This window comes from Lissotriton vulgaris, chromosome 10, assembly GCF_964263255.1.
Source record: "Lissotriton vulgaris chromosome 10, aLisVul1.2, whole genome shotgun sequence".
Classification (NCBI taxonomy): Eukaryota; Metazoa; Chordata; class Amphibia; order Caudata; family Salamandridae; genus Lissotriton; species Lissotriton vulgaris.
In genome coordinates this window covers 319,905,593-319,933,365 of record NC_141698.1, presented here as the reverse complement: position 1 = coordinate 319,933,365, position 27,773 = coordinate 319,905,593, and the positions used below count along the sequence as shown (strand labels likewise).

General features: G+C 44.1%; 1 protein-coding gene across 1 annotated transcript in view; it reads right to left on the bottom strand.

Moving 5' to 3' along the window:
* Nucleotides 1-27,773, bottom strand: part of CCDC13 (coiled-coil domain containing 13) — a 498,753-nt gene that overhangs the window by 45,412 nt on the left and 425,568 nt on the right. Inside the window, exon 15 of the mRNA XM_086941089.1 lies at nucleotides 17,709-17,823. Within this exon, the coding sequence (XP_086797215.1) occupies nucleotides 17,709-17,823 (115 nt within the window). The remainder of the gene's footprint in view (nucleotides 1-17,708; nucleotides 17,824-27,773) is intronic.

Genomic DNA, 27,773 nt, shown 5'->3' with positions numbered 1-27,773 from the left:
AGCGGCAGCAATTTCTATTAGTCAGTCTGCTGGATTGGTATTGGACAACACCCTTGTTGTTATGGTACCACATACAGTAGATACTCTTTTGAATAGGACTAAGACACAACACCTTACGAGTGCTCGCTTGTCTGCATATGAGCTAATGCTTTTGGCTAGTCATATACATATCAAGCGGTGTAATACTCTGAACCCAGCGACATTGTTGCCCATACCGGATGAGAAAGGCATTCAGGAACAGCATGATTGCTTTCTCCGAAAAGAGGAGGAAACGAACGGCAGAATAGATCTAAAAGATACACCACTTGTGGATCCGGACAGGATCCTATGGGTGGATGGATCTTGTTTTAAGCTTCCAAATGGAGAGACAACTGCAGATTATGCTGTTACTACTTTGCATACTGTAGTGGAGACAGCGCGTATCGCACAGAATTCAGCCCATGCAGCTGAGTTAATTGCTTTAACAAGAGCGTGTGTTTTGGAGAAAGGAAGGAGAGTAAATGTCTACACTGATAGCCAATATGCTTTCGGTGTGGCTCATAGTTTCGGTCGCTTGTGGAAGGAAAGAGAATTCTTTACTTCCCATGGGACTAAAATACAGCATGGCCAGTTGGTGACTGATCTTCTCGACTCACTTGCTTTGCCTAAACAAATAGCAATAATCAAGTGTAGCGCTCATAAAAAGATTACCGATGATGTGGGTTTTGGGAATGCTTTTGCAGACGAGTTAGCAAAAGAGTCAGCGAGAGATGTTACGAGTTGAATGTACGTTGCAGGCCCTGCAAGATGGATCAGAGAAGGAGGAATGTGTGAGGACACGATAGAAAGTGTAAGAATGATTCAAGAAGAGGCTACTGAGAAAGAGTTGAGTAAGTGGAGAGAAAGTACGGGAATGTTGGACGCGACTGGGTGTTGGACGGAATTGTCAGAGCATCAACGATGGCTGTTACCAGACGCTTATGTACTACCTGTAGTTACTATGGCGCATGGTCCAGCCCATATTAGTGCAAAAGGCATTTGTAAAATCTTGGCTCCAGTATGGCAGAATGAGGGAATTCCTAAATGTGCGGAAAACGTAGTGAAGCACTGCATTGTTTGTCTAATGCATAATTCAGGAAAGGGAACCCCCTACTCCAGCAGGTCATTTTGCTCCCCCCACCTATCCTTTTGAGGTATTGCAAATTGATTACATTCATATGGATCGTTGCAATAACCTCAAGTATGTTCTGGTGGTGGTTTGTGCCTTCTCCAGATGGATAGAGGCCTACCCCCTAAAGGACAATACTGCCTTATCTACTGCTAAAATTCATTTGAAGGAGTTTTTCCCAAGGTTTGGTTTACCGCGCATTGTCTGGTCTGACAATGGGAGTGAATTCGTAGGCGAGATCATGCAGAAAGTATGTGCAGGTCTTGGTATCAAACAGAAATTCCATGCGGCAAACCACCCTCAGTCAGCGGGATTGGTGGAGTGTTATAATGGTACTCTCAAGCTCAAATTGGCAAAGATTCAGGCGAGCACAGGTCTCGCCTGGCCTGATGCCTTACCATTAGCACTCCTGTCTACAAGAACTACTGCTCATTCCTGGTTAGATTTGAGTCCGTATGAGGTCGTCTTTGGGCGACCAGCAAATGTTTGGGGAGTGCCTCGACCTAAAAATGTTTCTGATATTCCATACCCAATGCTGATTGACTACTTGCATGACCTCACCACTAAATTACGTGTTCTTCACCAACATGTTCAAAATGCTTTGCCAGAGGCCTCCGCAGACCCAGGTCATTCCATCCAATCTGGCGACTGGGTCTGCGTGAAGAATTTTCAGCGGAAGCGGAATCTGGAACCTCGTTGGGGCCCACCACGTCAAGTGCTAATAACTACACGGATGGCAGTAAAGGTTGTTTGGAAAAAGAACTGGGTCCATGGCGTGCACTGTAAAAAGATACCCCTGCCCTTGCCTTTTGATCAGTGGGTTTGTGAGGGTATAGCGGACAACGAAAGTGAAACAGTGCCTAGATTCGTACCATTTAGTAGTGCACGCCTGGACCACACAAACTCTGAGAAAAAAGACGACGACGTGTTACAGGAGGCCGTCCCAACACACTTGCGTTTGAACACTGTTAATCCAGAGGCCTTGTTTAAGGACCAGACGATCCCCAATAAGACTTGATATAACTTGCGACCGAGAATGGTCAAGAACAATTGCATTTTTACGATTTTTCTGGTTATACCTTTTTTTTTAAAAGACATTTTGTTTATGTGTTTTCTTCCACTATCCATCAAGTTGCAGGGTCACGGAAGGAGTCTTAAGCTGTGACCTGAGTAGTGACCTAGGTTCCACAGGACTTGCAGTGTCATAGGACGGCTAACAACCACAGCTAAGTGATCTAGGAAGATTATCGTGAGCAATGCCTTTAGAGTAATGGATGTTAAAGTGGAAATTAATGATCAGACTGTAAATATGAAACAGCGATTTAAGAAACTGATGGTTAGTCCATGTGGGATAACCTTATGTATTTTGATATGCTTATGTACTTTATTAGCGTGTGGAAGTTGGATTGTTTATGTCCTACAGCCGTTACCTGTCCCTACCTCTGTCCCTGTATCTTTTTCTGCTACTGTCTCCCCACACCGGTTCTATACACTTTCAGCACATGAACAGATTAGGAGGACCGAATACTTCAACAATTCGTTTATTCAGCTATTACACCAACACCAGTTAGTAATGAATACTACTGATTGTTGGGTTTGTGGGCTCATGCCTCATAATACAGAGAGGGGCATGCCATATTTGTTTCCATTCTCCTATGAAGGTTCCGCCTGGGCTTATCTGGCTATGTTTTCTAATCTTTATCAAAATTAGTTGCGATATCCCCCTGGCAGTCCATATGGTGGTGGAGCAGACTTTAGTCATAGTACTTTGATTAAGGGAATTGTGACTATGGATAAGATTGCTCAGATTAGCAAGATTCCTGTAGATGAGAAGAGAGCATATGATGGATGGAACATAACACAATAGGTTACTAGCCTTACAGAAAAGGCTAAACTAAGGAGCTCTCTGTCAATCTGGACTGTACCTCATCGAGGTAATTTCTGCTTACAAATTAATGGTCAGAATGTCAAGAATCAGCCAGAGAGGAGTATCTGTTCTCATACCTATGTCTATACACCTCAGATTCCCTCACTGTTAGTGCCATCACAAGGCACATATTTCATCTGTCATGATAGAGCCTATACATGGCTTCATACTTACTTCTCAGGAACACGTTATGTGGCTTTTCTTCTTTCCCCAACATATACCGCTCCTTCAAGTCATTACAAAAAGAGACATGGTAGGGGAGTCTTTGATCAGAAGGACACAGCATGACAGGAGGCAGCTGACTTCATCAAAGAGTTGCTTCCTTTCTGGGGCCCAATGGCCAATAGCAGAGACATCAGACACCTAGCTCGTGTTGTTGAGGCTACCATAAATGAAACTTCCGGAGCCTTGAGTAATGTGACAGCCAAGCTTCAGGTGGATCGTCTTATGACTTTACAAAATCGGATAGTTTTAGATATTATTCTTGCAGATAGGGGTGGAGTCTGTAAATTTATCGGGTCTAGTTGCTGTGTTTACATTCCTGATAATGCCCCTACAGTATACCAAGCTATCTCTAAGTTACATACCATCTCCGAGTCTATACATCAGGACACAGGAGATTGGTCTGTGATGGGATGGTTTTGGGGATTACTGTCCAGATGGGGATGGAAGATACTAACTTTCCTTGGAATGGTCTTAGCTATTATCTTCTCTTGTTGCCTTTGTGTGAAGTGTGGACCAGCAATATGTGGTCTTTGTGACGCTGTGTGTCCCGAAACCTGCATCACGAAAAACAGAGAACATTAGAATGATGTTACAGCAACACCTCAATGACCTCATGGCCATTGACATCGACTCAGATTGACTTGAGTCCCTGATGTATTGCCTGAGTAATGGCAAAAGGAGGGTCTGAGGTTCTGCGATTTCAGATTTCGTCCCGTATCTAGCCGCCATTTTGTGTCCTGTCGCTATTTTGTGTTGCCCTCACTCAGGCAACACCCGGACAGCGCTTTACTCGCCTGTTCCTACCTCGAGGACAGATCGACTCCCCTCCTTCCGCCGATCACGCTAAGATCAGCGCAGACCCATCCAAGGACCACGCGGCTCTGGATAACCCTTTAATCCAATTCTTGATTGACTTCCCCGCTCCTCCCGCCAATCACGCTGGGATTAGCGCCAGACCCATCCACGGACCACGCGGCTCTGGTTAACCCTTTAATTAAATTCTTGCTCATATGCACTTGAAGTACCGATCATGTGAGTTCGGACCTTTACTCTGCCACGGGACGTCCATCGAGGCACCCCGACAGACCCTCAACTCATGAAAATTTCCCGCCAACCCTTGTTACCAACCTGTTGCCTAAACGCACTGCCTCCAGCCCCCCTTGTCCTGATGATGATTCCAACTCTTACGGATCGAAACGCTGTCGACCCTCCAGCGAGATTCTAGGCGCCTCTCACACAGTGGTTTTCACAAAAAAATGAATAACAACCTGCTTGAACTATTCTGAAACCACTTTGTTGCTTTTATTCACTGTACATAATTGCTCACTATACACCTTGCGCAGTCCACGCTGCTCTCACTGTCACTTGTGTCGCCGTAGTGTCACTCACCTTTGCACTGGTGCACCTTGTACAACCTTGGGCTGTCACATATTACTTAATAATTGCAGTGTTGATATTAACTGTTAATTACAATTGCCCTATACCTCTCAGAATGCTTATAAAAATGATGCCTTGAGCACATATGAAAATCAAACTGAGTCTCCTTCTTCTGTTTGGATAATACTGAATAGATATCATACATAATTGTCTGCAAACAATACCGGTTGGGATACTGTTCCTTGTATATAGCCCTCACTCGGGCAGCACGGCGAACGATGTGCTTTTGCTTTTCCAGCTGCTACGTGTCCTTTCAGTTAAAAAGTAACTCTATTGTCCTTGTTCATAAAACCCGATGTCAGGGTCTTGCCGAGTTCACTAATCCATGTCTGGTTCGATTGATCCCTGTCTCAGTCGACTATTTGCCCTCTCCTATTCTTCCCTTACACTATCTTATCCGACTGGCCTTTGCTATTCTCTTCTTGTATGCTCCTATTACATAACTATCCTTTGAGATACACAAGCATGTCCTGCCACCTGCGAGAGGGGATTGTGAATACCATCACTGATTAATTTGTTGGGAGGGGTGTCACACGGGTCCAAGAAAGAGGCGTATTCTGAGACACCTGATAGCTTGTTTTTCAACTTTTCTCATTGGTTCGTTTTGTGTGTGTGGGGAGTGGGATATTGTAAATGTGTTAGTATAAGAGATTGTACGCCACAGATTGAAGTGGCAGTCTCCTTAGAACCCACTTCAATTGTAACTTCTAGGATAACTGTGCTTAGCCGCAGCTAATAAACCTGGCTTCCACGCTCAACGGAGTGTCTTGTGTCTCTGTTAGCTACAAGGCAGGTGAATCCGGGGATTTAGGCGTGCCCTGCACCGCCTGGCCCATAAGGCCCGGTTCTCCAAAGTGGGAATATTGACTTCTACTCAAAAGTGTTGTATTTTTGAATAGTCTCAAAAGGTTTGTATTATTTGAGCAGTATTTTCTGAACAATCATCGCTGGAGACATCTCTCTTATAACAGTTTTGCAAACCAAGATATCAAATGTAAAATAGGCTTAGGTGCGAGCAAAGCATTGCAGTCTCCATTATAAATGAGATTGAAGTCTGAGTAACCTCAACTGTTGTATTTAATTTTTTTGCACTTCTCAGTAAAACATTCTGACAGGTAGTGATCTGATGACTTTGTTGGAGAAGCTGTTAATGAGGTAGGGATTTAAGAGCAGTATGGTAATGAGTCCCAAAAATCATACTTATTTTTTTTTAGAAATAGAGGGAGCTGTGTTTTGTAGAAGGCTCAATAGTTAGTTGTTAAATATCTGGAATATTTTCAGATGGAACATTCAAAATGCATTACAAAGTGATCCTTCTTATGGGAAACAAAAAAGAGTGTTGTTGAGTCATACATGGCTTTGATAGAAGGTGAAGAGGTTACAAGGTTCGTGCAGTGGATCTTCAGTATTTATAATTATCACTGGAGACCTTGATGGTAACAGAGATGTCTCTGGAGACACTGAAAAGGGCAGTCATCCAGAAGGTGATTGTGGCAGAAAAGTCAGTGTCAAATGCACCATCATCAATCTCCCATAATGAATGAATGAATCTTCTCCGATTCGTAATCGGTTAGTTGATACTGTTTCTGGTCTTTTCTCCCCCCTCTTTGGTTTGTTTAATAGGACTCCTGCTTTTCTCGAAGGCAATCCCGTAGTCAACTACCAGATTCCCAACCACGGGTTGTATTTGACTCCCATGCTCATAGATGGATGATGAATGGTCCATTATATAGTGTACTCGATATACTGAGTACCTTTCTCCAATGGAACGCGCCTACACAAAGATACGTTTTTAATGTTATGTGTGACATACTCACTAAAGGATGGGAGGATATGGAATTGGATTTAACTCCTCAGGGTCTATTGGAGATACAGGATAAGTTTGATAAAGGACTTATAGTGGGTCCTGATGTTCAGGATGCCATACAGACACTTGTTACTTTTAGGTCCTTATATTCTTCCCGGACTATTCCCGAACCAGATCCTGCAGTTAGACAGAAAACGAAGAATTATCCTATGCGAGAAGTTCCTCCAGTATGGAGGGAAGCGGTTCCGCAAGTAGGTGCTGCTCAACCTGTCCCTGCTTATTTTCAGCGCGTATGGGTACATGTTCCTTGGAAGCGAGCTGAAGTTTTAGCACTTAAGCAGTCTTTGCCGGACCCTCGTAAAAATCCTGCTGGTTATTATAAAGAGTTGTCCCAGACTGTTGATGCATGTATTATGAATTTGGCTGAGGTTGATATGCTGATGGGGAATGTAGTTCCACAAGCATTGTGGGCTCGGATTCGTAGAGAGGACCACGACCAAGCTTTAGGTGGTACTTGGGCTGATATAGTTGCCGCAGATACAGCACAAGTGGGTGGTGCTAAGCCAGATGATTTGATTACACAGTTGCCTAGTAGAATTATAACCTTAATGAAGACAATGATGCCTGCTTTACGCGCTAACTGGGATAAGTTGGCTGCGTGCAAACAGAAGAAGGATGAGAGTGTTTCTGATTTCTTTACTCGGTTTGAAGAAACGTTTATTGACCATAGTGGTCAGGACTTCAGTACTGAAGGGGGACAGCGATTTTTTGAGGATTAATTTGTTTTCAATCTGCTTCCTGAATTGTCTCATAAGTTAAAAGATTCGGAAAGTTCTTGGGCTGTTTCTTCTTCTGCCCAAATATTGGCTACTGCTCAATATTATGAGAATAGGGACAAGGAGGAAAAAGATAAGGCTGAGAAGAAGACTGAGGATTTAAAAACGAGAGTTCTTCTTCAGCAGGCTTATCCTCCTCGTTCCGGTCAGCGTCAGTTTCAGCAACATATTCAGTCTCAAAGGTTACTGCAGAAACCTGAGCCTTTTGTTCCACGACCTTTCCTGGGTCCTAATCAGTGCGCCTATTGTAAAGAGGAAGGCCATTGTAAGAATAGTTGTCCAGTTTTATTGCAGCGTAGTGGTGGATTTCAAGGACAGCGAGGCCGTGGTGGTTTTCAATCAGCACCTAGGGGTAGAGGGCGAGGTGCGTTGCCTCAGGGGCAGCGTTCCTTTCCCCCTCAGAACTCGTCAAATTATTTTGATCAGCAGAATACTCAGTCTGCGCAATATTACAATGATGATTATTGTGTTGAGGGTGAGGTTCAGGATATTCATTCCAGTTAGGACAGCCATGGACAAAGTAAGGGAGTCGTATCAGTTCCAGTGGATCAGAATGGGCCTTATGTTGAGGTAGTTGCTTTGGGTGTTGCAGAGCCATTTCTTTTGGATACTGGTGCAATGAGAAGTTCTATGATCCATTCAAAACTCCCTGGGGCACCTTTGTCTGGTTTAACAAACATTTCTGTAGGATTTTCTGGCGCCCCAGTTGCTAACCCAGTTTCTTGTCCTTTGCCTCTTTCGATTGGTCCTTACGATCTGGAGGCTCCACTTATTTTAACGACTGGTTGCAGAGAGAATTTGTTGGGTCTGGATCTGTTGAAACGTCTTCATGCAACGTTGTACTGTTCCCCCTCTGATGTGCGTCTTACTTTGGGTAAGAAATTGGTTTCTCCCATATATCTATCGTAGGATAGCTTTCCACCCGAGTTGCAGTCTCTTCCTGCTACGCTTTGGGCTACAGGTCCGAACGATGTTGGTTTGTTACAAATTCCTCCTTATGTGGTTACTATCAAGCCTCATGTTAAACTGCCACATATTCCGCAATACAAGATTTCTAATGATGGTGAGCGAGCCTTGATGGCTATTATCTATGATCTGGTCCAGAAGGGCGTGGTTGAAGAAACGAGAGGCAATGTTTGTAACAGTCCTGTTCTCCCCGTTCTTAAACGCAGCGATCCTTCTCAACCACCTGTGTATAGCTTTGTGATTGATCTTCGGGAGGTCAACAAGATTGTTGTCCCCCAGTTTCCTGTTGTCCCAGATATCACTGCTTTGCTTACTATGATACCCGCCTCAACGGCATGGTTTTCGGTTATCGATCTAAAGAATGCTTTCTTTAGTATTCCCATTGCTGAGGAAAGTAGAGATATTTTTGGCTTCTCTCTTGGAGGCCGAAGTTTCCGGTTCAAGCGTGCTCCTCAAGGTTATTGTGAAAGTCCCTCTATCTACAGTCAAGCTTTGAAATCTCAGCTTGACGCATTCACTTTGCCTTCAGGTGCTACTTTGATCCAATACGTTGATGATTTGCTGATTGCTGCTGATTCAGAGGATGTTTGTAAGGATGTCACTGTTTCTTTGTTGCATCATTTGTCTGATTTACATCATAAAGTGTCCCCTTCTAAGTTGCAATATTGCCGCCAAGAAGTTACCTACTTAGGTCATCTCTTGTCGAAGGAGGGAAGACGATTGACCCCAGAACGAATTCAAGCGATTGCACAAATGTCTGAGCCAACCACACAGAGGGAGGTACGTGCCTTTTTGGGCATTACCTCATATTGTAGGCAATGGATTCCGAATTTTTCTTTGTTAGCTAAGCCTTTGCTGGCGCTTACATTGAAAGATACGCCACAACCTCTCCCTTGGACCGATGAATGCCAAAAGAGTTTTTCTGATTTACGTAATGCTTTGTGTTCTGCACCTGTGTTAGGTACTACAGATTACAGTAAGCCTTTTACACTCTATGTGCATGAAAGAGAAGGTTGTGCATTGTCAGTTTTAACACAACAAGTTGGAGACAAACAACGGCCATGTGCCTATTTTTCGGCTACGTTGGATCCAGTAGCCAAGGCATTGCCTAGTTGTCTCAGAGCTACAGCAGCGGCAGCAATTTCTATTAGTCAGTCTGCTGGATTGGTATTGGACAACACCCTTGTTGTTATGGTACCACATACAGTAGATACTCTTTTGAATAGGACTAAGACACAACACCTTACGAGTGCTCGCTTGTCTGCATATGAGCTAATGCTTTTGGCTAGTCATATACATATCAAGCGGTGTAATACTCTGAACCCAGCGACATTGTTGCCCATACCGGATGAGAAAGGCATTCAGGAACAGCATGATTGCTTTCTCCGAAAAGAGGAGGAAACGAACGGCAGAATAGATCTAAAAGATACACCACTTGTGGATCCGGACAGGATCCTATGGGTGGATGGATCTTGTTTTAAGCTTCCAAATGGAGAGACAACTGCAGATTATGCTGTTACTACTTTGCATACTGTAGTGGAGACAGCGCGTATCGCACAGAATTCAGCCCATGCAGCTGAGTTAATTGCTTTAACAAGAGCGTGTGTTTTGGAGAAAGGAAGGAGAGTAAATGTCTACACTGATAGCCAATATGCTTTCGGTGTGGCTCATAGTTTCGGTCGCTTGTGGAAGGAAAGAGAATTCTTTACTTCCCATGGGACTAAAATACAGCATGGCCAGTTGGTGACTGATCTTCTCGACTCACTTGCTTTGCCTAAACAAATAGCAATAATCAAGTGTAGCGCTCATAAAAAGATTACCGATGATGTGGGTTTTGGGAATGCTTTTGCAGACGAGTTAGCAAAAGAGTCAGCGAGAGATGTTACGAGTTGAATGTACGTTGCAGGCCCTGCAAGATGGATCAGAGAAGGAGGAATGTGTGAGGACACGATAGAAAGTGTAAGAATGATTCAAGAAGAGGCTACTGAGAAAGAGTTGAGTAAGTGGAGAGAAAGTACGGGAATGTTGGACGCGACTGGGTGTTGGACGGAATTGTCAGAGCATCAACGATGGCTGTTACCAGACGCTTATGTACTACCTGTAGTTACTATGGCGCATGGTCCAGCCCATATTAGTGCAAAAGGCATTTGTAAAATCTTGGCTCCAGTATGGCAGAATGAGGGAATTCCTAAATGTGCGGAAAACGTAGTGAAGCACTGCATTGTTTGTCTAATGCATAATTCAGGAAAGGGAACCCCCTACTCCAGCAGGTCATTTTGCTCCCCCCACCTATCCTTTTGAGGTATTGCAAATTGATTACATTCATATGGATCGTTGCAATAACCTCAAGTATGTTCTGGTGGTGGTTTGTGCCTTCTCCAGATGGATAGAGGCCTACCCCCTAAAGGACAATACTGCCTTATCTACTGCTAAAATTCATTTGAAGGAGTTTTTCCCAAGGTTTGGTTTACCGCGCATTGTCTGGTCTGACAATGGGAGTGAATTCGTAGGCGAGATCATGCAGAAAGTATGTGCAGGTCTTGGTATCAAACAGAAATTCCATGCGGCAAACCACCCTCAGTCAGCGGGATTGGTGGAGTGTTATAATGGTACTCTCAAGCTCAAATTGGCAAAGATTCAGGCGAGCACAGGTCTCGCCTGGCCTGATGCCTTACCATTAGCACTCCTGTCTACAAGAACTACTGCTCATTCCTGGTTAGATTTGAGTCCGTATGAGGTCGTCTTTGGGCGACCAGCAAATGTTTGGGGAGTGCCTCGACCTAAAAATGTTTCTGATATTCCATACCCAATGCTGATTGACTACTTGCATGACCTCACCACTAAATTACGTGTTCTTCACCAACATGTTCAAAATGCTTTGCCAGAGGCCTCCGCAGACCCAGGTCATTCCATCCAATCTGGCGACTGGGTCTGCGTGAAGAATTTTCAGCGGAAGCGGAATCTGGAACCTCGTTGGGGCCCACCACGTCAAGTGCTAATAACTACACGGATGGCAGTAAAGGTTGTTTGGAAAAAGAACTGGGTCCATGGCGTGCACTGTAAAAAGATACCCCTGCCCTTGCCTTTTGATCAGTGGGTTTGTGAGGGTATAGCGGACAACGAAAGTGAAACAGTGCCTAGATTCGTACCATTTAGTAGTGCACGCCTGGACCACACAAACTCTGAGAAAAAAGACGACGACGTGTTACAGGAGGCCGTCCCAACACACTTGCGTTTGAACACTGTTAATCCAGAGGCCTTGTTTAAGGACCAGACGATCCCCAATAAGACTTGATATAACTTGCGACCGAGAATGGTCAAGAACAATTGCATTTTTACGATTTTTCTGGTTATACCTTTTTTTTTAAAAGACATTTTGTTTATGTGTTTTCTTCCACTATCCATCAAGTTGCAGGGTCACGGAAGGAGTCTTAAGCTGTGACCTGAGTAGTGACCTAGGTTCCACAGGACTTGCAGTGTCATAGGACGGCTAACAACCACAGCTAAGTGATCTAGGAAGATTATCGTGAGCAATGCCTTTAGAGTAATGGATGTTAAAGTGGAAATTAATGATCAGACTGTAAATATGAAACAGCGATTTAAGAAACTGATGGTTAGTCCATGTGGGATAACCTTATGTATTTTGATATGCTTATGTACTTTATTAGCGTGTGGAAGTTGGATTGTTTATGTCCTACAGCCGTTACCTGTCCCTACCTCTGTCCCTGTATCTTTTTCTGCTACTGTCTCCCCACACCGGTTCTATACACTTTCAGCACATGAACAGATTAGGAGGACCGAATACTTCAACAATTCGTTTATTCAGCTATTACACCAACACCAGTTAGTAATGAATACTACTGATTGTTGGGTTTGTGGGCTCATGCCTCATAATACAGAGAGGGGCATGCCATATTTGTTTCCATTCTCCTATGAAGGTTCCGCCTGGGCTTATCTGGCTATGTTTTCTAATCTTTATCAAAATTAGTTGCGATATCCCCCTGGCAGTCCATATGGTGGTGGAGCAGACTTTAGTCATAGTACTTTGATTAAGGGAATTGTGACTATGGATAAGATTGCTCAGATTAGCAAGATTCCTGTAGATGAGAAGAGAGCATATGATGGATGGAACATAACACAATAGGTTACTAGCCTTACAGAAAAGGCTAAACTAAGGAGCTCTCTGTCAATCTGGACTGTACCTCATCGAGGTAATTTCTGCTTACAAATTAATGGTCAGAATGTCAAGAATCAGCCAGAGAGGAGTATCTGTTCTCATACCTATGTCTATACACCTCAGATTCCCTCACTGTTAGTGCCATCACAAGGCACATATTTCATCTGTCATGATAGAGCCTATACATGGCTTCATACTTACTTCTCAGGAACACGTTATGTGGCTTTTCTTCTTTCCCCAACATATACCGCTCCTTCAAGTCATTACAAAAAGAGACATGGTAGGGGAGTCTTTGATCAGAAGGACACAGCATGACAGGAGGCAGCTGACTTCATCAAAGAGTTGCTTCCTTTCTGGGGCCCAATGGCCAATAGCAGAGACATCAGACACCTAGCTCGTGTTGTTGAGGCTACCATAAATGAAACTTCCGGAGCCTTGAGTAATGTGACAGCCAAGCTTCAGGTGGATCGTCTTATGACTTTACAAAATCGGATAGTTTTAGATATTATTCTTGCAGATAGGGGTGGAGTCTGTAAATTTATCGGGTCTAGTTGCTGTGTTTACATTCCTGATAATGCCCCTACAGTATACCAAGCTATCTCTAAGTTACATACCATCTCCGAGTCTATACATCAGGACACAGGAGATTGGTCTGTGATGGGATGGTTTTGGGGATTACTGTCCAGATGGGGATGGAAGATACTAACTTTCCTTGGAATGGTCTTAGCTATTATCTTCTCTTGTTGCCTTTGTGTGAAGTGTGGACCAGCAATATGTGGTCTTTGTGACGCTGTGTGTCCCGAAACCTGCATCACGAAAAACAGAGAACATTAGAATGATGTTACAGCAACACCTCAATGACCTCATGGCCATTGACATCGACTCAGATTGACTTGAGTCCCTGATGTATTGCCTGAGTAATGGCAAAAGGAGGGTCTGAGGTTCTGCGATTTCAGATTTCGTCCCGTATCTAGCCGCCATTTTGTGTCCTGTCGCTATTTTGTGTTGCCCTCACTCAGGCAACACCCGGACAGCGCTTTACTCGCCTGTTCCTACCTCGAGGACAGATCGACTCCCCTCCTTCCGCCGATCACGCTAAGATCAGCGCAGACCCATCCAAGGACCACGCGGCTCTGGATAACCCTTTAATCCAATTCTTGATTGACTTCCCCGCTCCTCCCGCCAATCACGCTGGGATTAGCGCCAGACCCATCCACGGACCACGCGGCTCTGGTTAACCCTTTAATTAAATTCTTGCTCATATGCACTTGAAGTACCGATCATGTGAGTTCGGACCTTTACTCTGCCACGGGACGTCCATCGAGGCACCCCGACAGACCCTCAACTCATGAAAATTTCCCGCCAACCCTTGTTACCAACCTGTTGCCTAAACGCACTGCCTCCAGCCCCCCTTGTCCTGATGATGATTCCAACTCTTACGGATCGAAACGCTGTCGACCCTCCAGCGAGATTCTAGGCGCCTCTCACACAGTGGTTTTCACAAAAAAATGAATAACAACCTGCTTGAACTATTCTGAAACCACTTTGTTGCTTTTATTCACTGTACATAATTGCTCACTATACACCTTGCGCAGTCCACGCTGCTCTCACTGTCACTTGTGTCGCCGTAGTGTCACTCACCTTTGCACTGGTGCACCTTGTACAACCTTGGGCTGTCACATATTACTTAATAATTGCAGTGTTGATATTAACTGTTAATTACAATTGCCCTATACCTCTCAGAATGCTTATAAAAATGATGCCTTGAGCACATATGAAAATCAAACTGAGTCTCCTTCTTCTGTTTGGATAATACTGAATAGATATCATACATAATTGTCTGCAAACAATACCGGTTGGGATACTGTTCCTTGTATATAGCCCTCACTCGGGCAGCACGGCGAACGATGTGCTTTTGCTTTTCCAGCTGCTACGTGTCCTTTCAGTTAAAAAGTAACTCTATTGTCCTTGTTCATAAAACCCGATGTCAGGGTCTTGCCGAGTTCACTAATCCATGTCTGGTTCGATTGATCCCTGTCTCAGTCGACTATTTGCCCTCTCCTATTCTTCCCTTACACTATCTTATCCGACTGGCCTTTGCTATTCTCTTCTTGTATGCTCCTATTACATAACTATCCTTTGAGATACACAAGCATGTCCTGCCACCTGCGAGAGGGGATTGTGAATACCATCACTGATTAATTTGTTGGGAGGGGTGTCACACGGGTCCAAGAAAGAGGCGTATTCTGAGACACCTGATAGCTTGTTTTTCAACTTTTCTCATTGGTTCGTTTTGTGTGTGTGGGGAGTGGGATATTGTAAATGTGTTAGTATAAGAGATTGTACGCCACAGATTGAAGTGGCAGTCTCCTTAGAACCCACTTCAATTGTAACTTCTAGGATAACTGTGCTTAGCCGCAGCTAATAAACCTGGCTTCCACGCTCAACGGAGTGTCTTGTGTCTCTGTTAGCTACAAGGCAGGTGAATCCGGGGATTTAGGCGTGCCCTGCACCGCCTGGCCCATAAGGCCCGGTTCTCCAAAGTGGGAATATTGACTTCTACTCAAAAGTGTTGTATTTTTGAATAGTCTCAAAAGGTTTGTATTATTTGAGCAGTATTTTCTGAACAATCATCGCTGGAGACATCTCTCTTATAACAGTTTTGCAAACCAAGATATCAAATGTAAAATAGGCTTAGGTGCGAGCAAAGCATTGCAGTCTCCATTATAAATGAGATTGAAGTCTGAGTAACCTCAACTGTTGTATTTAATTTTTTTGCACTTCTCAGTAAAACATTCTGACAGGTAGTGATCTGATGACTTTGTTGGAGAAGCTGTTAATGAGGTAGGGATTTAAGAGCAGTATGGTAATGAGTCCCAAAAATCATACTTATTTTTTTTTAGAAATAGAGGGAGCTGTGTTTTGTAGAAGGCTCAATAGTTAGTTGTTAAATATCTGGAATATTTTCAGATGGAACATTCAAAATGCATTACAAAGTGATCCTTCTTATGGGAAACAAAAAAGAGTGTTGTTGAGTCATACATGGCTTTGATAGAAGGTGAAGAGGTTACAAGGTTCGTGCAGTGGATCTTCAGTATTTATAATTATCACTGGAGACCTTGATGGTAACAGAGATGTCTCTGGAGACACTGAAAAGGGCAGTCATCCAGAAGGTGATTGTGGCAGAAAAGTCAGTGTCAAATGCACCATCATCAATCTCCCATAATGATGAGTGTCTCAACGATGATTCCTCTGATGTTGAACAAAATGATGAGCAATGTCTCGATGAATGTCTTGATGCTGGATGTCTTGACAGCAAAGGCCTTGACGGTGGGTGCAATGATGATGAATGCTTCAGCAACAACAGATTGCTTGATTTCTCCATTGACGCGGAGGTGTCTCTGCATGTCAGCATCAACGTTAAACCTGCAGAAGTACTGTACTTCCAAGAACGTCGGTATGTTGGCATGCCTCACAAACAAATGACATACAGCAGTAGTGTCAGGAAGAGCCTGAAAGGAGATGCTGGTTCTTATTCTCCTTAGATCACCTTTTGTGGGAGTCACTTCTCTGTGCATTAAGCTTATTAGGCTGATGTTTTCTTCATGTACTATCTCCATTAATTCAGAGGCTTCATTCTTTATACAGCACGATCGAGGGTTTATACTGCAGGATTGCCTTACGTATTATTAAAAGTTAAGCAATACAGAAATGTATAACAAGATAAAGGTAATCAGTAATTCGAATTATTGAGGTGTGAGTCCACACAATTATATATACACCGGTCTTAAAAAATAACTCATATCACCACATATAATCTCAAAAGCTCCCATATTTTTTTGGATCAAGCACATCCGGCATGATATATGTCTAGATGAAGATAGGCCTTCTTATAAGCCATGCTCCAAGTTGTGGGTAAGAGCTGATATCATCCTTGAGAGATTCTGACACATACCTCAGTTACTAGAATTAGTGGTTACATTCATCTCACTATACCTTTTATGAGATGGCCAGGGAGGAAGTATCAGCATGTTTTGTTTCCTCATGCTCCTCCTTTTCCTTAGCAATAACACTATAAGAGGAGAACGTTTTTCCTCATAAAGGAAAAACCAGATTAAGATGGTATTTGATGACAAAAAAAAATCAACCGCCCCATCCACCATGATCCACTGCTTAAAGTATTCCTTTCAAGTCTCTAGGCCTGAAGGTGTAGTGTTCAGAAATTTGGCTAGAGGACTCTAGCACTATGCTGCAAGAGATCATTCCCACTCTACTGTGACCCAGTGGCCTACAGACAATGCAGTGCAGCAGTTTCACGAATGACTTCCTCCTTGCTCAATCAAAAGCATTTAAAATTGTTTCTTTGTGATGAAGTAATTTTGTGATCACATTCAGGAGACCAGGTATCCTCCAGAAATAAGCAATGCAATGAATATCCAATCTATTAGAACTGCCTCCATAATATGGGCCCCAGGTAATAACTATCTACATTAAAACAGACCGTATCTAGCATTCTATCAGGTAGCAAAGACATCAATAGGCAGGTACCCCAGATGATAAAGATCATGCCTATCACTCTGGGGAAGCTCCTATGCTGTTTAAGACCTTCTGAGGGTATTTTCTGGAGAAATCAAAATCAAAATGTTGTTAATGATTTCTGAAAAGTGATAAATCTACTTTCTTGAGCCAAGGAAGAAAGACTACACTCCTCCACTTTCTCCTTCAGAAATGTGCATGGTTGTGGTTTTATATATAAGGACTTGGATTGTGTGGTATTTGCAGGGTTAGGAATGAAAATCAGGAGAGGGGAATGGCTCACAGCTCCACAAGACTCATGTGGTACTGATTATCTTGGCAACCCTAAAATCCGCCCACAAACCTTTCTGCACAGTGAAAGCTCACGCCAAGTGGGGAACCATCGTCACACTCTGAAAGGTTCTCACACCAGCAGAGTGTCTGTGCGTGTTCATCAAAGAAAGTCTGCATAGAGAAACATTAAGTTGCCACATTAATGTGAAGCATTAGCTAAAAACATTAGGTTGCAACATCAACAATAAGTTGCCACTGACTTCAACATTTCAATGGATAAATCAAACACTACTTTGTCAAAAGTGTACAGTGAGCTCTTCGTGTTACATTTCTAATTAAGTAAAAGTAAGCAGATAAGAGAAAGGAAAACTATGTACCGTGTAGTTAATTCTTCCAACTGAGATTCGAAGGGCACCTCCGAAAGCTGTGCTGAAAACCAGTCCTTTCTCTCATTCACATTCATGGCATGTCTGGAGGTAGAGTGAACGTTGCCTGTGGTTACCAAAAGAGACAAACAATGGGGGTTTTATTTGCATTCCACAAAGCATACAAAGTGAAAAAATGAAGAGTGGGCACACACACCCACGTACACTTTCAAGTTTGTACCAGCTACTGCTACACTTGTCATTAGGCAGCATTAGCCAAAACATGTGCATTCCCTTATGATTTCGGCTGCCATTTAAATACAAGGACATCTGAAGGAAAGAAATAAAAAGGAGCAAGTATTGTGCTTGATTCGCAAACCCTATTGTGATGCACAATTTCACTATGGGCCATCCGTTTTGCGATTCCTAAATAGCGATTTTTAAGGAATCGCTATTTAGGAATCGCAAAATGGTATGTATGAAGAAAATCGCTTTTAATTAGCGATTCCTTAATCTTCCTGAATTGCGAATTCGCATTTTGCGAATTCGCAATTGAGGAATAATTTCCAATGCATTCCTATGGGCCAGGAGGCCAATAGGAAGGATTTCCAAATAATTCTCAAATTGCGAATTCGCAATTTGCTAATCGCAATTTGAGAATTACTGCAAGGGTGCAGGGGTGTCTCAAGGACACCCTGCTGCACCCCTGTAAATTACATGTGTGTGCATATGGCGCACATACATGCCCTATGGGCATGTATGTGCGTCACATGCCACAATTAAAAATACAAATTAGTGTATTTTGAACAGAAATCGCAATTTACCACCAACTGGAAGTTGGTGGTAAATTGCGATTCCTTAAGCTGAATTAGCAACAGGAAAATGCTTCATACATAGCATTTAAGGAATCGCAAAATTGCGATTCCTTAAATGCTATGGCAAATTAAGGAATCGCAAGTATTTGCGATTCCTTAAGATGCGATTGTTTGATACATTTCAATTCATGCTAATTAGCCTTTGCGAATCAAAAAAGGCTTGATACATATGGCCCTATGTGAGACTGCTTGCATGAAGTTATTTGCCTTAAAGTATTTTAACATTTAGCAGTGGTGGCAAGCAAAACTGTATTTCCACAACTGAGAACTTTATTTTTTTAGTTCATCCTGCTGTTATTATTGCCAGATAAAATCACAAAGTGGTTACTTGCATGTAGGAGTAGTCTTGCAGCTTGAAGAATATTCTGAATTAACATGTTGTGCATTACACTGCCATCTAGTGGTTGGGTCCTGAATTGTCTTCGCAGCTCTTTTTTTCCCACCTGGACGCTGTCGACCATTTGGAGTCTTCTGCAACCCTCTGGGATGTCAGAAGCCTTCCCCAGGAGCTCCTTTGAATGTGTTGACACTATCATCAGATTCGTTTTTCTCCGTGACAACTATTGTCTTTTTGTATCTCCCTACACCTCTTTAACATATATTTTGTAAACTTCATGTTCAGCAGCAGCCTCCTCATTTCCATGAAGGTGGGAGGGTCACATGTTGATCAAGAAAATTGCTAAAGCTGCAAAACTACTCCTACAGGTAAGAAGCCATTTTATTTAACAGGATGAATCTTTTCTGTATTCACAGGCTGTGCATTGATTATGTAGCGGGTTATTTTCCTTTCTAGGATGGCTCGGCTCAAAAAAGCTTGCATATTACAAAATATGTTTTAGTATCTTCTGTCCCACCTGTGCTTCCTTGATTGAATGGATGCCCATGCAATAGTGTTTTGGAAAGGTGTGTACAGGTGCTAACAGGCAACACCATCCCTGTGTTGCAAAAAACTTGGCGGAGTAGGGCCCTTGACTCTTTGCCAAGGGCATTGTGCCTCTGGAAATGGCTGAAACATTAAGGGATTTACCTGGAGGTGAACCACCTGGCCAGATCGTTGAATGCCAGGTTGGATGAACTGGGACAGTGACTCATAGTGGATCACAGGTGGCAGTTACCCCGGGAGGTGGCACAAGGCCTTTACTGCAAATGGGGAGAATGTTGGCTGGGCATTTACTGAAAACATAAGGTAATGAAAGGAGAGCTTGAATTAACATCAGCCACTGGCAACTGCTCTGGGCCGCATTCCAGACCATCATTTACCATACACTGCGCCTTTCAAGACAGAGACCGACTTTATGAAAATCAGTCCTGGTCGTACTCTATTCGGAATGGTCTAGTCCAAACTGCCGGGCCAGGTACCCTCCAGATGGGAGCACAAGCAACCCCAGGCATATTTTGACCTATTTAGGTCTTGTCAATAAAGTACAGCTTTATACTTATGACACAGTGAGGACAAGTCCCACATCAGGGAATAACCATTACACTATTGGTGTTTACTGCAAAAGAAACATAGTGATGGGCGGGATTCTTAAATTAATCTCAGTCACTGGTGATCGGCGAGCAAACGCCAGTGGATTAGATTAGTTTAAGCATTCTATTCATCACCTTGTTATTACTTTCTTACGGAAAGTCAGAAAATCGCAGACACTCACAACACAAGAACTCTACTTGCATATACCCAAGAACAGAGTGGTGATGAGGACAAACCCACAATTTCTACCAAAGACCATCTACTATTTTCATGTCAATCAAGCTATACAGCTGTTGAAATATAGAGAGTAGTAATGATTTACATTATTTAGTGGCCAACTCAACTTTGTGATCTTTTCCCACTTTTCTAGGTGTCACTGTAGTTACAAACACAGAGGGAGGTATTAGGAAGTCACAATGACGATTATTGGTGGGTGGACACAGTAAAACGTTGGTTGGTTATGACTAAGCCATTTTGTGAAAAATTGTGGTGCTTTATATGGTATGGTTGTGCGACCTTACTGTGTAATACACTCACGAAACCACCTTGGGTGTAGTCAGGCTTGTTTGTACATTCCCTAGCTCGAACCTGGATAGCTGTGGCTTCGAGCAGCAAGGCTTAAACAAAGGAACTAGTGTAAAGCATTTAGAAGCACAAAACAATGTAATAAGATAGTCAAACAACACAAAAGAAATCCAACATCAATTTACAAAAGTAGCTTATATTTGTATGAACTTTTAAACACCAAGATGAGCAAAATACACAGCAGGATTCCAGAGATATAGATTTTTAAGTAAAATGTAGATCTCAGATTTGTAATCCACAGCACAAACAAACAGTGGTAACTGTAAAGTGTGGAAAACTTTGAAAGAGTTGTGTTTAGCTACTCCGGCACGGACTGATGACCAACTCAGAGAGAGAAGATCATGGGGTTCAATAAGCAGCATTTGGACAGTTGCCTGTCTGTTCAATGGAGTGTTCCTAATGCTAGGGATGCAGGATGCTAAAAGAGGCTTTGAGTACTGTCCGGTCAACGGGGGCCTTCCTGAGGTTGTTCCTAGGTCTACAGATAAGGTGGAGCGACTTTAGCCACAGGGGTGGAACAGTGGGTCCAGTGGTATCCTATGGTGAGGGCTAATGTCGCTGTAGGTGACCAAACCACACTTTGACGACTCTTCCGACATGGGTGCAACTTTTGAGTCCAGTGTGGAGGTCTTCTTGGCTGCATGTAGGCAGTCAGTGGTGATTCCTTGCAAATGACTACTGACTAGCCAGGGTTGGGAGACTTCAGCTTTTGAGGCCATGGTGCTACAACAGGAGGTCAGCTGACTGGCCATTGAGATCACGACCATGGTCTGGTGCTCAGAAGCATCTTTTCCTTGAGCAAATCCACCATAGGCTCAGTCCTTTCTTTGCTAGCCCAAAGAGTAGCAGGTGCCGTCCAATTTTTGGTGTAGCCTCTCTTGCCAGGTATGGGTGTCAGCAGAGCAGACTTTCTTCAGTCCTCTCTCCAGTTCAGATGTGATCTGATGTTCACAGTGCTAAGGGTTCCATATTTATGCACAGAAAGTGCCCAGGGGAGATGATGCTGTCACTAGCCAATAGGTAACCATAATCCCTCCCACTCTATGATGACTTCCTGCTAAGTGTGGCATCTACCAATTCCAGAGTGCACTATTCTGAACACTCCCAAGATGTCTGAACCCTTCCTTGGATGTTAGGAGCTTGGTAGCCCAACCTAGAGTTGGAGCTACCTGTGGGCTACAGCCCAAGGAAACACCAGTTTGGCATCTGGTTTTCCCTCTCTATGACTGCTGCCAGCCCCTCTACCTGAACTAATGGGAGGTCCTACACAAGTGTGATCGCCATTAGCCCACCAAAGGCGGCTTACCCTTTGAAACTTGTCTTTTTTTGCCAACACCCATGGTGGTTTCCTGCAAGGGGGAGGAAACACCTCCATTTGTAGCAAGACTCGATTGTTCCTGCCTCGGGGAGTTGTACAGACAACTCCCCAGGATGGCAGATGTCTGCCTGGTGGTCAGCGAATGCGAAAGGCCGCCTGATAAACTGGACAACAGAGTGGCAACTTTGTAAACGTTGCCTGTCCCTAAAAGTGACATTACATTCGACTTAGGCATCAAGTCAGGTTTAATGCCACAATTAGTTTGAGACCTTGAAGTACTCATTTTAGTAGTCCCATTCAGAAGTTAGCAGGACTGAGAAGTCAGCCTGTAACTCTGTATTAGACAATGGGGCTACTAACCTTCCCACAGTTAAAACGACAATTTGGAAGTTTTACTGTTAGGACATATGAAAGTATATGTCCTACTTAATAATATACAGCTCCCTGCACTAGGGCTTGATAAGCCTTCCTTAGGGGAGACATATATATTGTTAAGGAAAGTGGAGGCTAGTTCCATTGGTTTAAATAGCAAAGGTGAACTAGCAGTTTAAAAAGACTGCTCTTCCAAGCTGTAGAAACAGGTTGGGAGCCATTTTGTACTTTATCCCAAGCAGAGAGGCACAATCGTTGCTTCAGCCCTGGTTGGACACTCTAACTTACATGCCCTGGGTAATGTTGGTACCATATACCAGGGACTTAAAAGAAAGCCAGCGTATGCCAATTGAGGTTAGCTAATTGAACAGACACTTAAGTAATGGGTTAGAATACTGGCCCCTCATCGCACACTCAAGAGTTGAAAAATCTGCATCATCATGCCAAAACTTGTATACCATACCAGAAATGTACAGAGCGGAAAGAAAGAAGAAGAAAAAAAAGAGATAAATCTTCAGGCTGCCCCTATAGCTTCCAATTCCATTCCCCTTGAAAAGGATCAACCAACCCCCACCAGACCCCTTCCCCCCTTCACTTCTGCAAAAAAGGTCTACAGACCCTTATGATGCCTCCCACGTTAGTGTGCCCCTGTTGCTCCCTAACCAATACAAAAGATAACAAGGGGCCAAACCCCATCGCCCTTCGCCTTACCCATTATCCCACAAAACACACGCCCCTGTGTACAACAACATAGAAAAAAAAAACAATAGCCAGAAAAAATTTCAACAAAAGGGAAAAGGGGAGGAGAGGGGACAGGGCAGGATACCTGTAGCCCATGGCCTTTTCCTTTCCATTTTTCCCCTATTCCCCCCCCCCCTCTTTAGAGCCCAATTTTAATGCAGACTTATCTAATTACCAGATATCCCCTTTAGATAATTCCCTGCCAGAATCTCAGAGGTGAACACCCTAACCCGTCCCTGCTGAATCACCTTTAAACGAGCAGGGTTCATCAAATAATCTTCACAACCGAGTTTCTGAAAAGTAGAGCTCATCTAACTCAGGCGCCACCTTCTCTCCACGGTTGTATTGCAGAAGTCGGGTTGCACGAAGAAAGTCTGCCCTTCCGCTACTTTCTTTGCATCGAGCCCAAAAAAATGAGGATAGCTTGTGGTCTTTGGTTCTGCCCGGGGTTTTTCTTTGCCATTAGGGGGGATCGATGGACGCGCTGAATCTCAGCTTCCCAGTTCCAGAATGAAAGTTTTGGGAAGGCAGACTTGAAAAGCTTGATCACAAAGCCGCGTATATCCTCCCCTTCTGCTTTCTCCTCTATGCCCAGCAGGCGCAGATTATACTGTTGCTGTCGGTTTTCCGACTCCTCGAGCTTCCATAACCTACCACCCGCTACTCCAGCTCCGTTGTGCGCACCATAACTTCAGTGCAGGTTTAAGTTGTCTTCCTGATTGCTCCCTGGATTTTTTTTTGTAGCCTATTGGGCCCTTTTATGTTCCTGACGGGTCTATATTTGCATAGCTTTGAGAGTCGCATATATCAGAGACATTGATGGAGCCGGATCGCCCTTAGTACCAGAGGCCTGATCCCTTCCTCTTCTCCTTCACGTCCTGGGTTGGTATTAGAATAATCCCACTGGAGATGTATATCAGAGTCAAAGTGGGTGCTCCGGCGCCGGGATCCAGGATGTTTTCCCCCTTTAGAACGACTGGCAGCTTGTCTAAGTGTATCTGCAGTGTTGGGAGCGCTATCTGTGTCACTATCGTCGGCCGAGCCATCTCCCCCTGAGGCCTCCATATCGCTGCCCCCTATAGAATCCGACTCTTCCGTCATCCAAAAGAAGTTTTCCACATCAGGAGTCCCGGTATCGCGCCCCATCCTTCTTGCGCCTCCTCCGGGAAGGAATTCCAATCAGGATCTGGGCCTGTTTGATCTGGGCCAATGCTATCCTCCACTTGTCTCTCGAGCTGAATCACCAAGGATGGCCCTTGGGTGATCACCAAGGATGGCGCTGGGGTAATTGATGCTGGACTCTCCCCTGGGGATTGAACCCCTACATCCTCCAGTCCTGCTACCATATCATCTGCCCTGAGTATTGCTTGGCCTGGATTAGTCCCAGCCAGAATGGCATGGCTGGAGCTGCTGGGAGTATTGGGGACACTGGGGGTACTTAGAGTAGCTGTGGAGTCAGTAATAGTGGCCATAGTCGTATTCATAGCAGCATCTGATATGCCTACAGCAGGCGCAGTGGAAACAATTTTTTTTACTCCTTAGCTGGATGGGCGTTCACTCAGAATTAAGCTTAGGCTGGAAGTTCGGTTTACGACTTACCGGCTTCCCAGCGAACATGCCAGGAACTGTCAAAGTTTTTCTCTTAGCCCCAGGATCCAGAGGAGTATACTCCATACCAGAGTTTCCGCTGTGCTCTACCGCCATCTCTGCAGTTTCTCTCCCCCCCTGCTTAGAGGCAAGGGCTGTGTCAGGGCCAATTGCAGTCTCCAGTTTTTTTGAAATAATAGCGTCTTTGCTGATCACAATCTTTGTTAATAAATTGACATTGACATATATATTACTGTAGAGTGTTCTGGAGAAGCGAAGGAGATATTCTAACATTTATGAGTTCAATGAAGATTCCTACGATGTAGACATGAAAGTCTGATGTAACTTTTGTAAAGCATTTATATTCTCAAAACAAGCCTATTAGTTCGGAGTATTGTCTATGGCTCATGAGAAATTTAAGTCATGTACCTCCCTATCTTTACGTGCCGCAGTGATGGCATCTAGAGAGGCTACATTCCACAAAAAATACTGACGCTCTGATTTGTGCCTGGCCTCAAAGAAGTACCCATCAACTTAGAAAAAATCAATATGGAATTATTAAAGCGAAGGAAATATTCTGTTCAGGAGGGGCTATATCTGAGTGAATGATACATTTTCCTAAGGCATCATGAATCTGTCACTATTAACTCAACAACTTACTGCATGTTTCTTTCATGTGAGCTTCCAGAGAAGAACTGAAGACCTGCCTCTACCAGCATCAACAATTCATCACAGTGTACTGAAATGTGTCTGTAATGGTCTTTCAAACATTTTAGCATGCTCTCAAATGCATATATCAATGGAAGACGACAATGCAAAAATCCATTGATACAAAAAAAGACAAGATTACGCTCCTGGATGAAGCCTTGAATTAAGACAAGGCACCCTTTTAGAATAAAAAAGTGTTTCTCATCAACAGAATGCATTTTCACACAGTTAATCTATAAACAATCATAGACACTGGATCTTCAGGGATAGAGAGATTCCCATTTTTCTTAAACATATTTGAAGTTCTCGATTTTGACGGATGGCCATTGTTATATGACAGTCTTGCATCACAGCAGAGAGCTTCTGGTAGATGTAGAATTCTAGCACAAGGGTATCTATTAGGGTAGACAAAATATTCTTTCGTCGGAAAAGCAAGGCCACTACCAAACCTCACTTGGATAATGCTGAATATGCCAAACTGAATTGTAGGCCCAAGAACTAGAAGTGGTTGGTGGCTAATGCGTTTTGCAGATGTCTTGTAGTTCGATTATGCACAACAAGTTTTCTTGGTGCCAGTGTAGGAAAATCTGACACAAGTTTAAACATTATGAATAATTTATTTACTCATTTGTATACGTTTTGTAGACTCAAATGGGCGTGTACCTTCTCTTTTGTGTGTTTTATTGACACAGGTACTTTTTAGGGGGTTAAAAGGTACATTGTGCATCATACATTTTTATGGAGTTTAAAACGTACATTGTGATGCAGAGTCTTGAAGATCACTGACAAACTTGCTTGAGTTATAGGGAAAGAGGTTTGTAATGACATTGATGTGGATACTGGAAATATTGTGAGTGATACTAGAGCCAATGTAGCCACTCTGATGCCATGTCTCTAAGGCGAGTACAGTCGCTTTGGAGTATGGTAAGGTTAATACCAGCTAGAACTATGCATTGCAGGATTCTGGCCCCCCTTGTCAAAGCCTTGGATAGTGGAGGACTTTTTTCTTTTTATTTTAGGAATCTTTACTGGTGTAGGTTTAAGAACAGTATCCCTCTTGCTGATATGAACCCGATTGGGTGGAAGTCACAACGTTTAGCAGTATGTAGAGGTGGGCGGGCCAACTAATTAGTAGGAAGAGCCGCGCCAATGGTCTGGCTCAGATCCTACGAGCCCATGCATGAGCCGAGCCTTGAAAATGTTTGCTATATAAATCATACAACAAACATCACATAAAATATGATTGTCTCTTCAAAATTCAACAAACTGCAAACGCCAGAACGCCAACTCGGTCAGTGAAGCCGCAAGCCACAAGTGTGCTCCGTGTGCCGTGTGTGCCGCAAAACAGGCCACGAAACCCAGGCTTTAGGCTCCTAGCTCCAGAGGGCTCCGGAGGGCTCCCGGCACCGGCACTGACTCCAACTTCGCCTGTCAAGGGAAGTCGTGAAGGGGAGCAGAGGGAGCCGCTTTTTGGTATGCACCACAGCATCAGCAGAAGCCGGAGACGCCGCGCTCAACTGAAGCACCCCTGAGGCACCCGTCCGCCGCCACCCTCCCCCCCCCCTCCCCCCGTCCTCATCAGTGACTCTGTGTGGGAGCCCGGAGGCAGAGGAGGAGGTGGTGCAGCGGCGGAGCCGTTTTGAGCTGAATTGAAGGTGAAACGAAATTTTCCCAGCGAAGTTGGGATTGCTTTGTGCTTACCTGGACTGCTGTTGTGCTCTGTGGCAGACTTGGCCCGTGTTTTCTGCTTCTTGTGCCGCTTTGAAAAAACTTGCTAGTGAACTTACTTTGGACCCGCACGAGAGTGAGAGAGCGTTACCTGCAGAGGAGTAGGCGAGAGGAGGCGAGCGGCGGTGAGCACCGGTGAGCGCTGGTGTGCAGCGGCGGGGGACGAGAGGCGGCGCTCCTGCCGAGAACCGTGGCCGTAGCTGAGTAAGAGCTGCCCACGAGCCGCCCAAACTGCTCATAAACTGCTCGCAATTCGATTTTAAGCTGCGGAGTGGAGCGGAGTGAACCGCGGTGCGAATTGCATACCGAAGCACCGCGGCCCCGCAGCACAGTGAAAGCAAAAGCCGCATGCCGTATGCTGCCAAACAAAAGACTTTTTAAACCCCTGAGCCTTCAAGCCTGCGGTGCGAACCACAGCACCGCGGCCGAAGTGAAGCGATAGCGGAACATTAAGCTGGGGCACCAGCTGTGGAGGAGGAGAAGAGAGAGCTGAGGCAAGGCTCCAGGGCAGTGCAGCAGACAGAGCTGACAGAGCTGGCGCAACCAGTACGGCAGAACCAACGCAAGGCACGGAAGCAGTAGCTAACCAAAGGAGACGATCGTGACAACAGAGGGCTATTGACAGCGGAAAAGCCCCTGAGCCCCTTGAGTTTAAGAGGGGGTTTTAAAGGTACGGCTAAAATAAAAAAGTT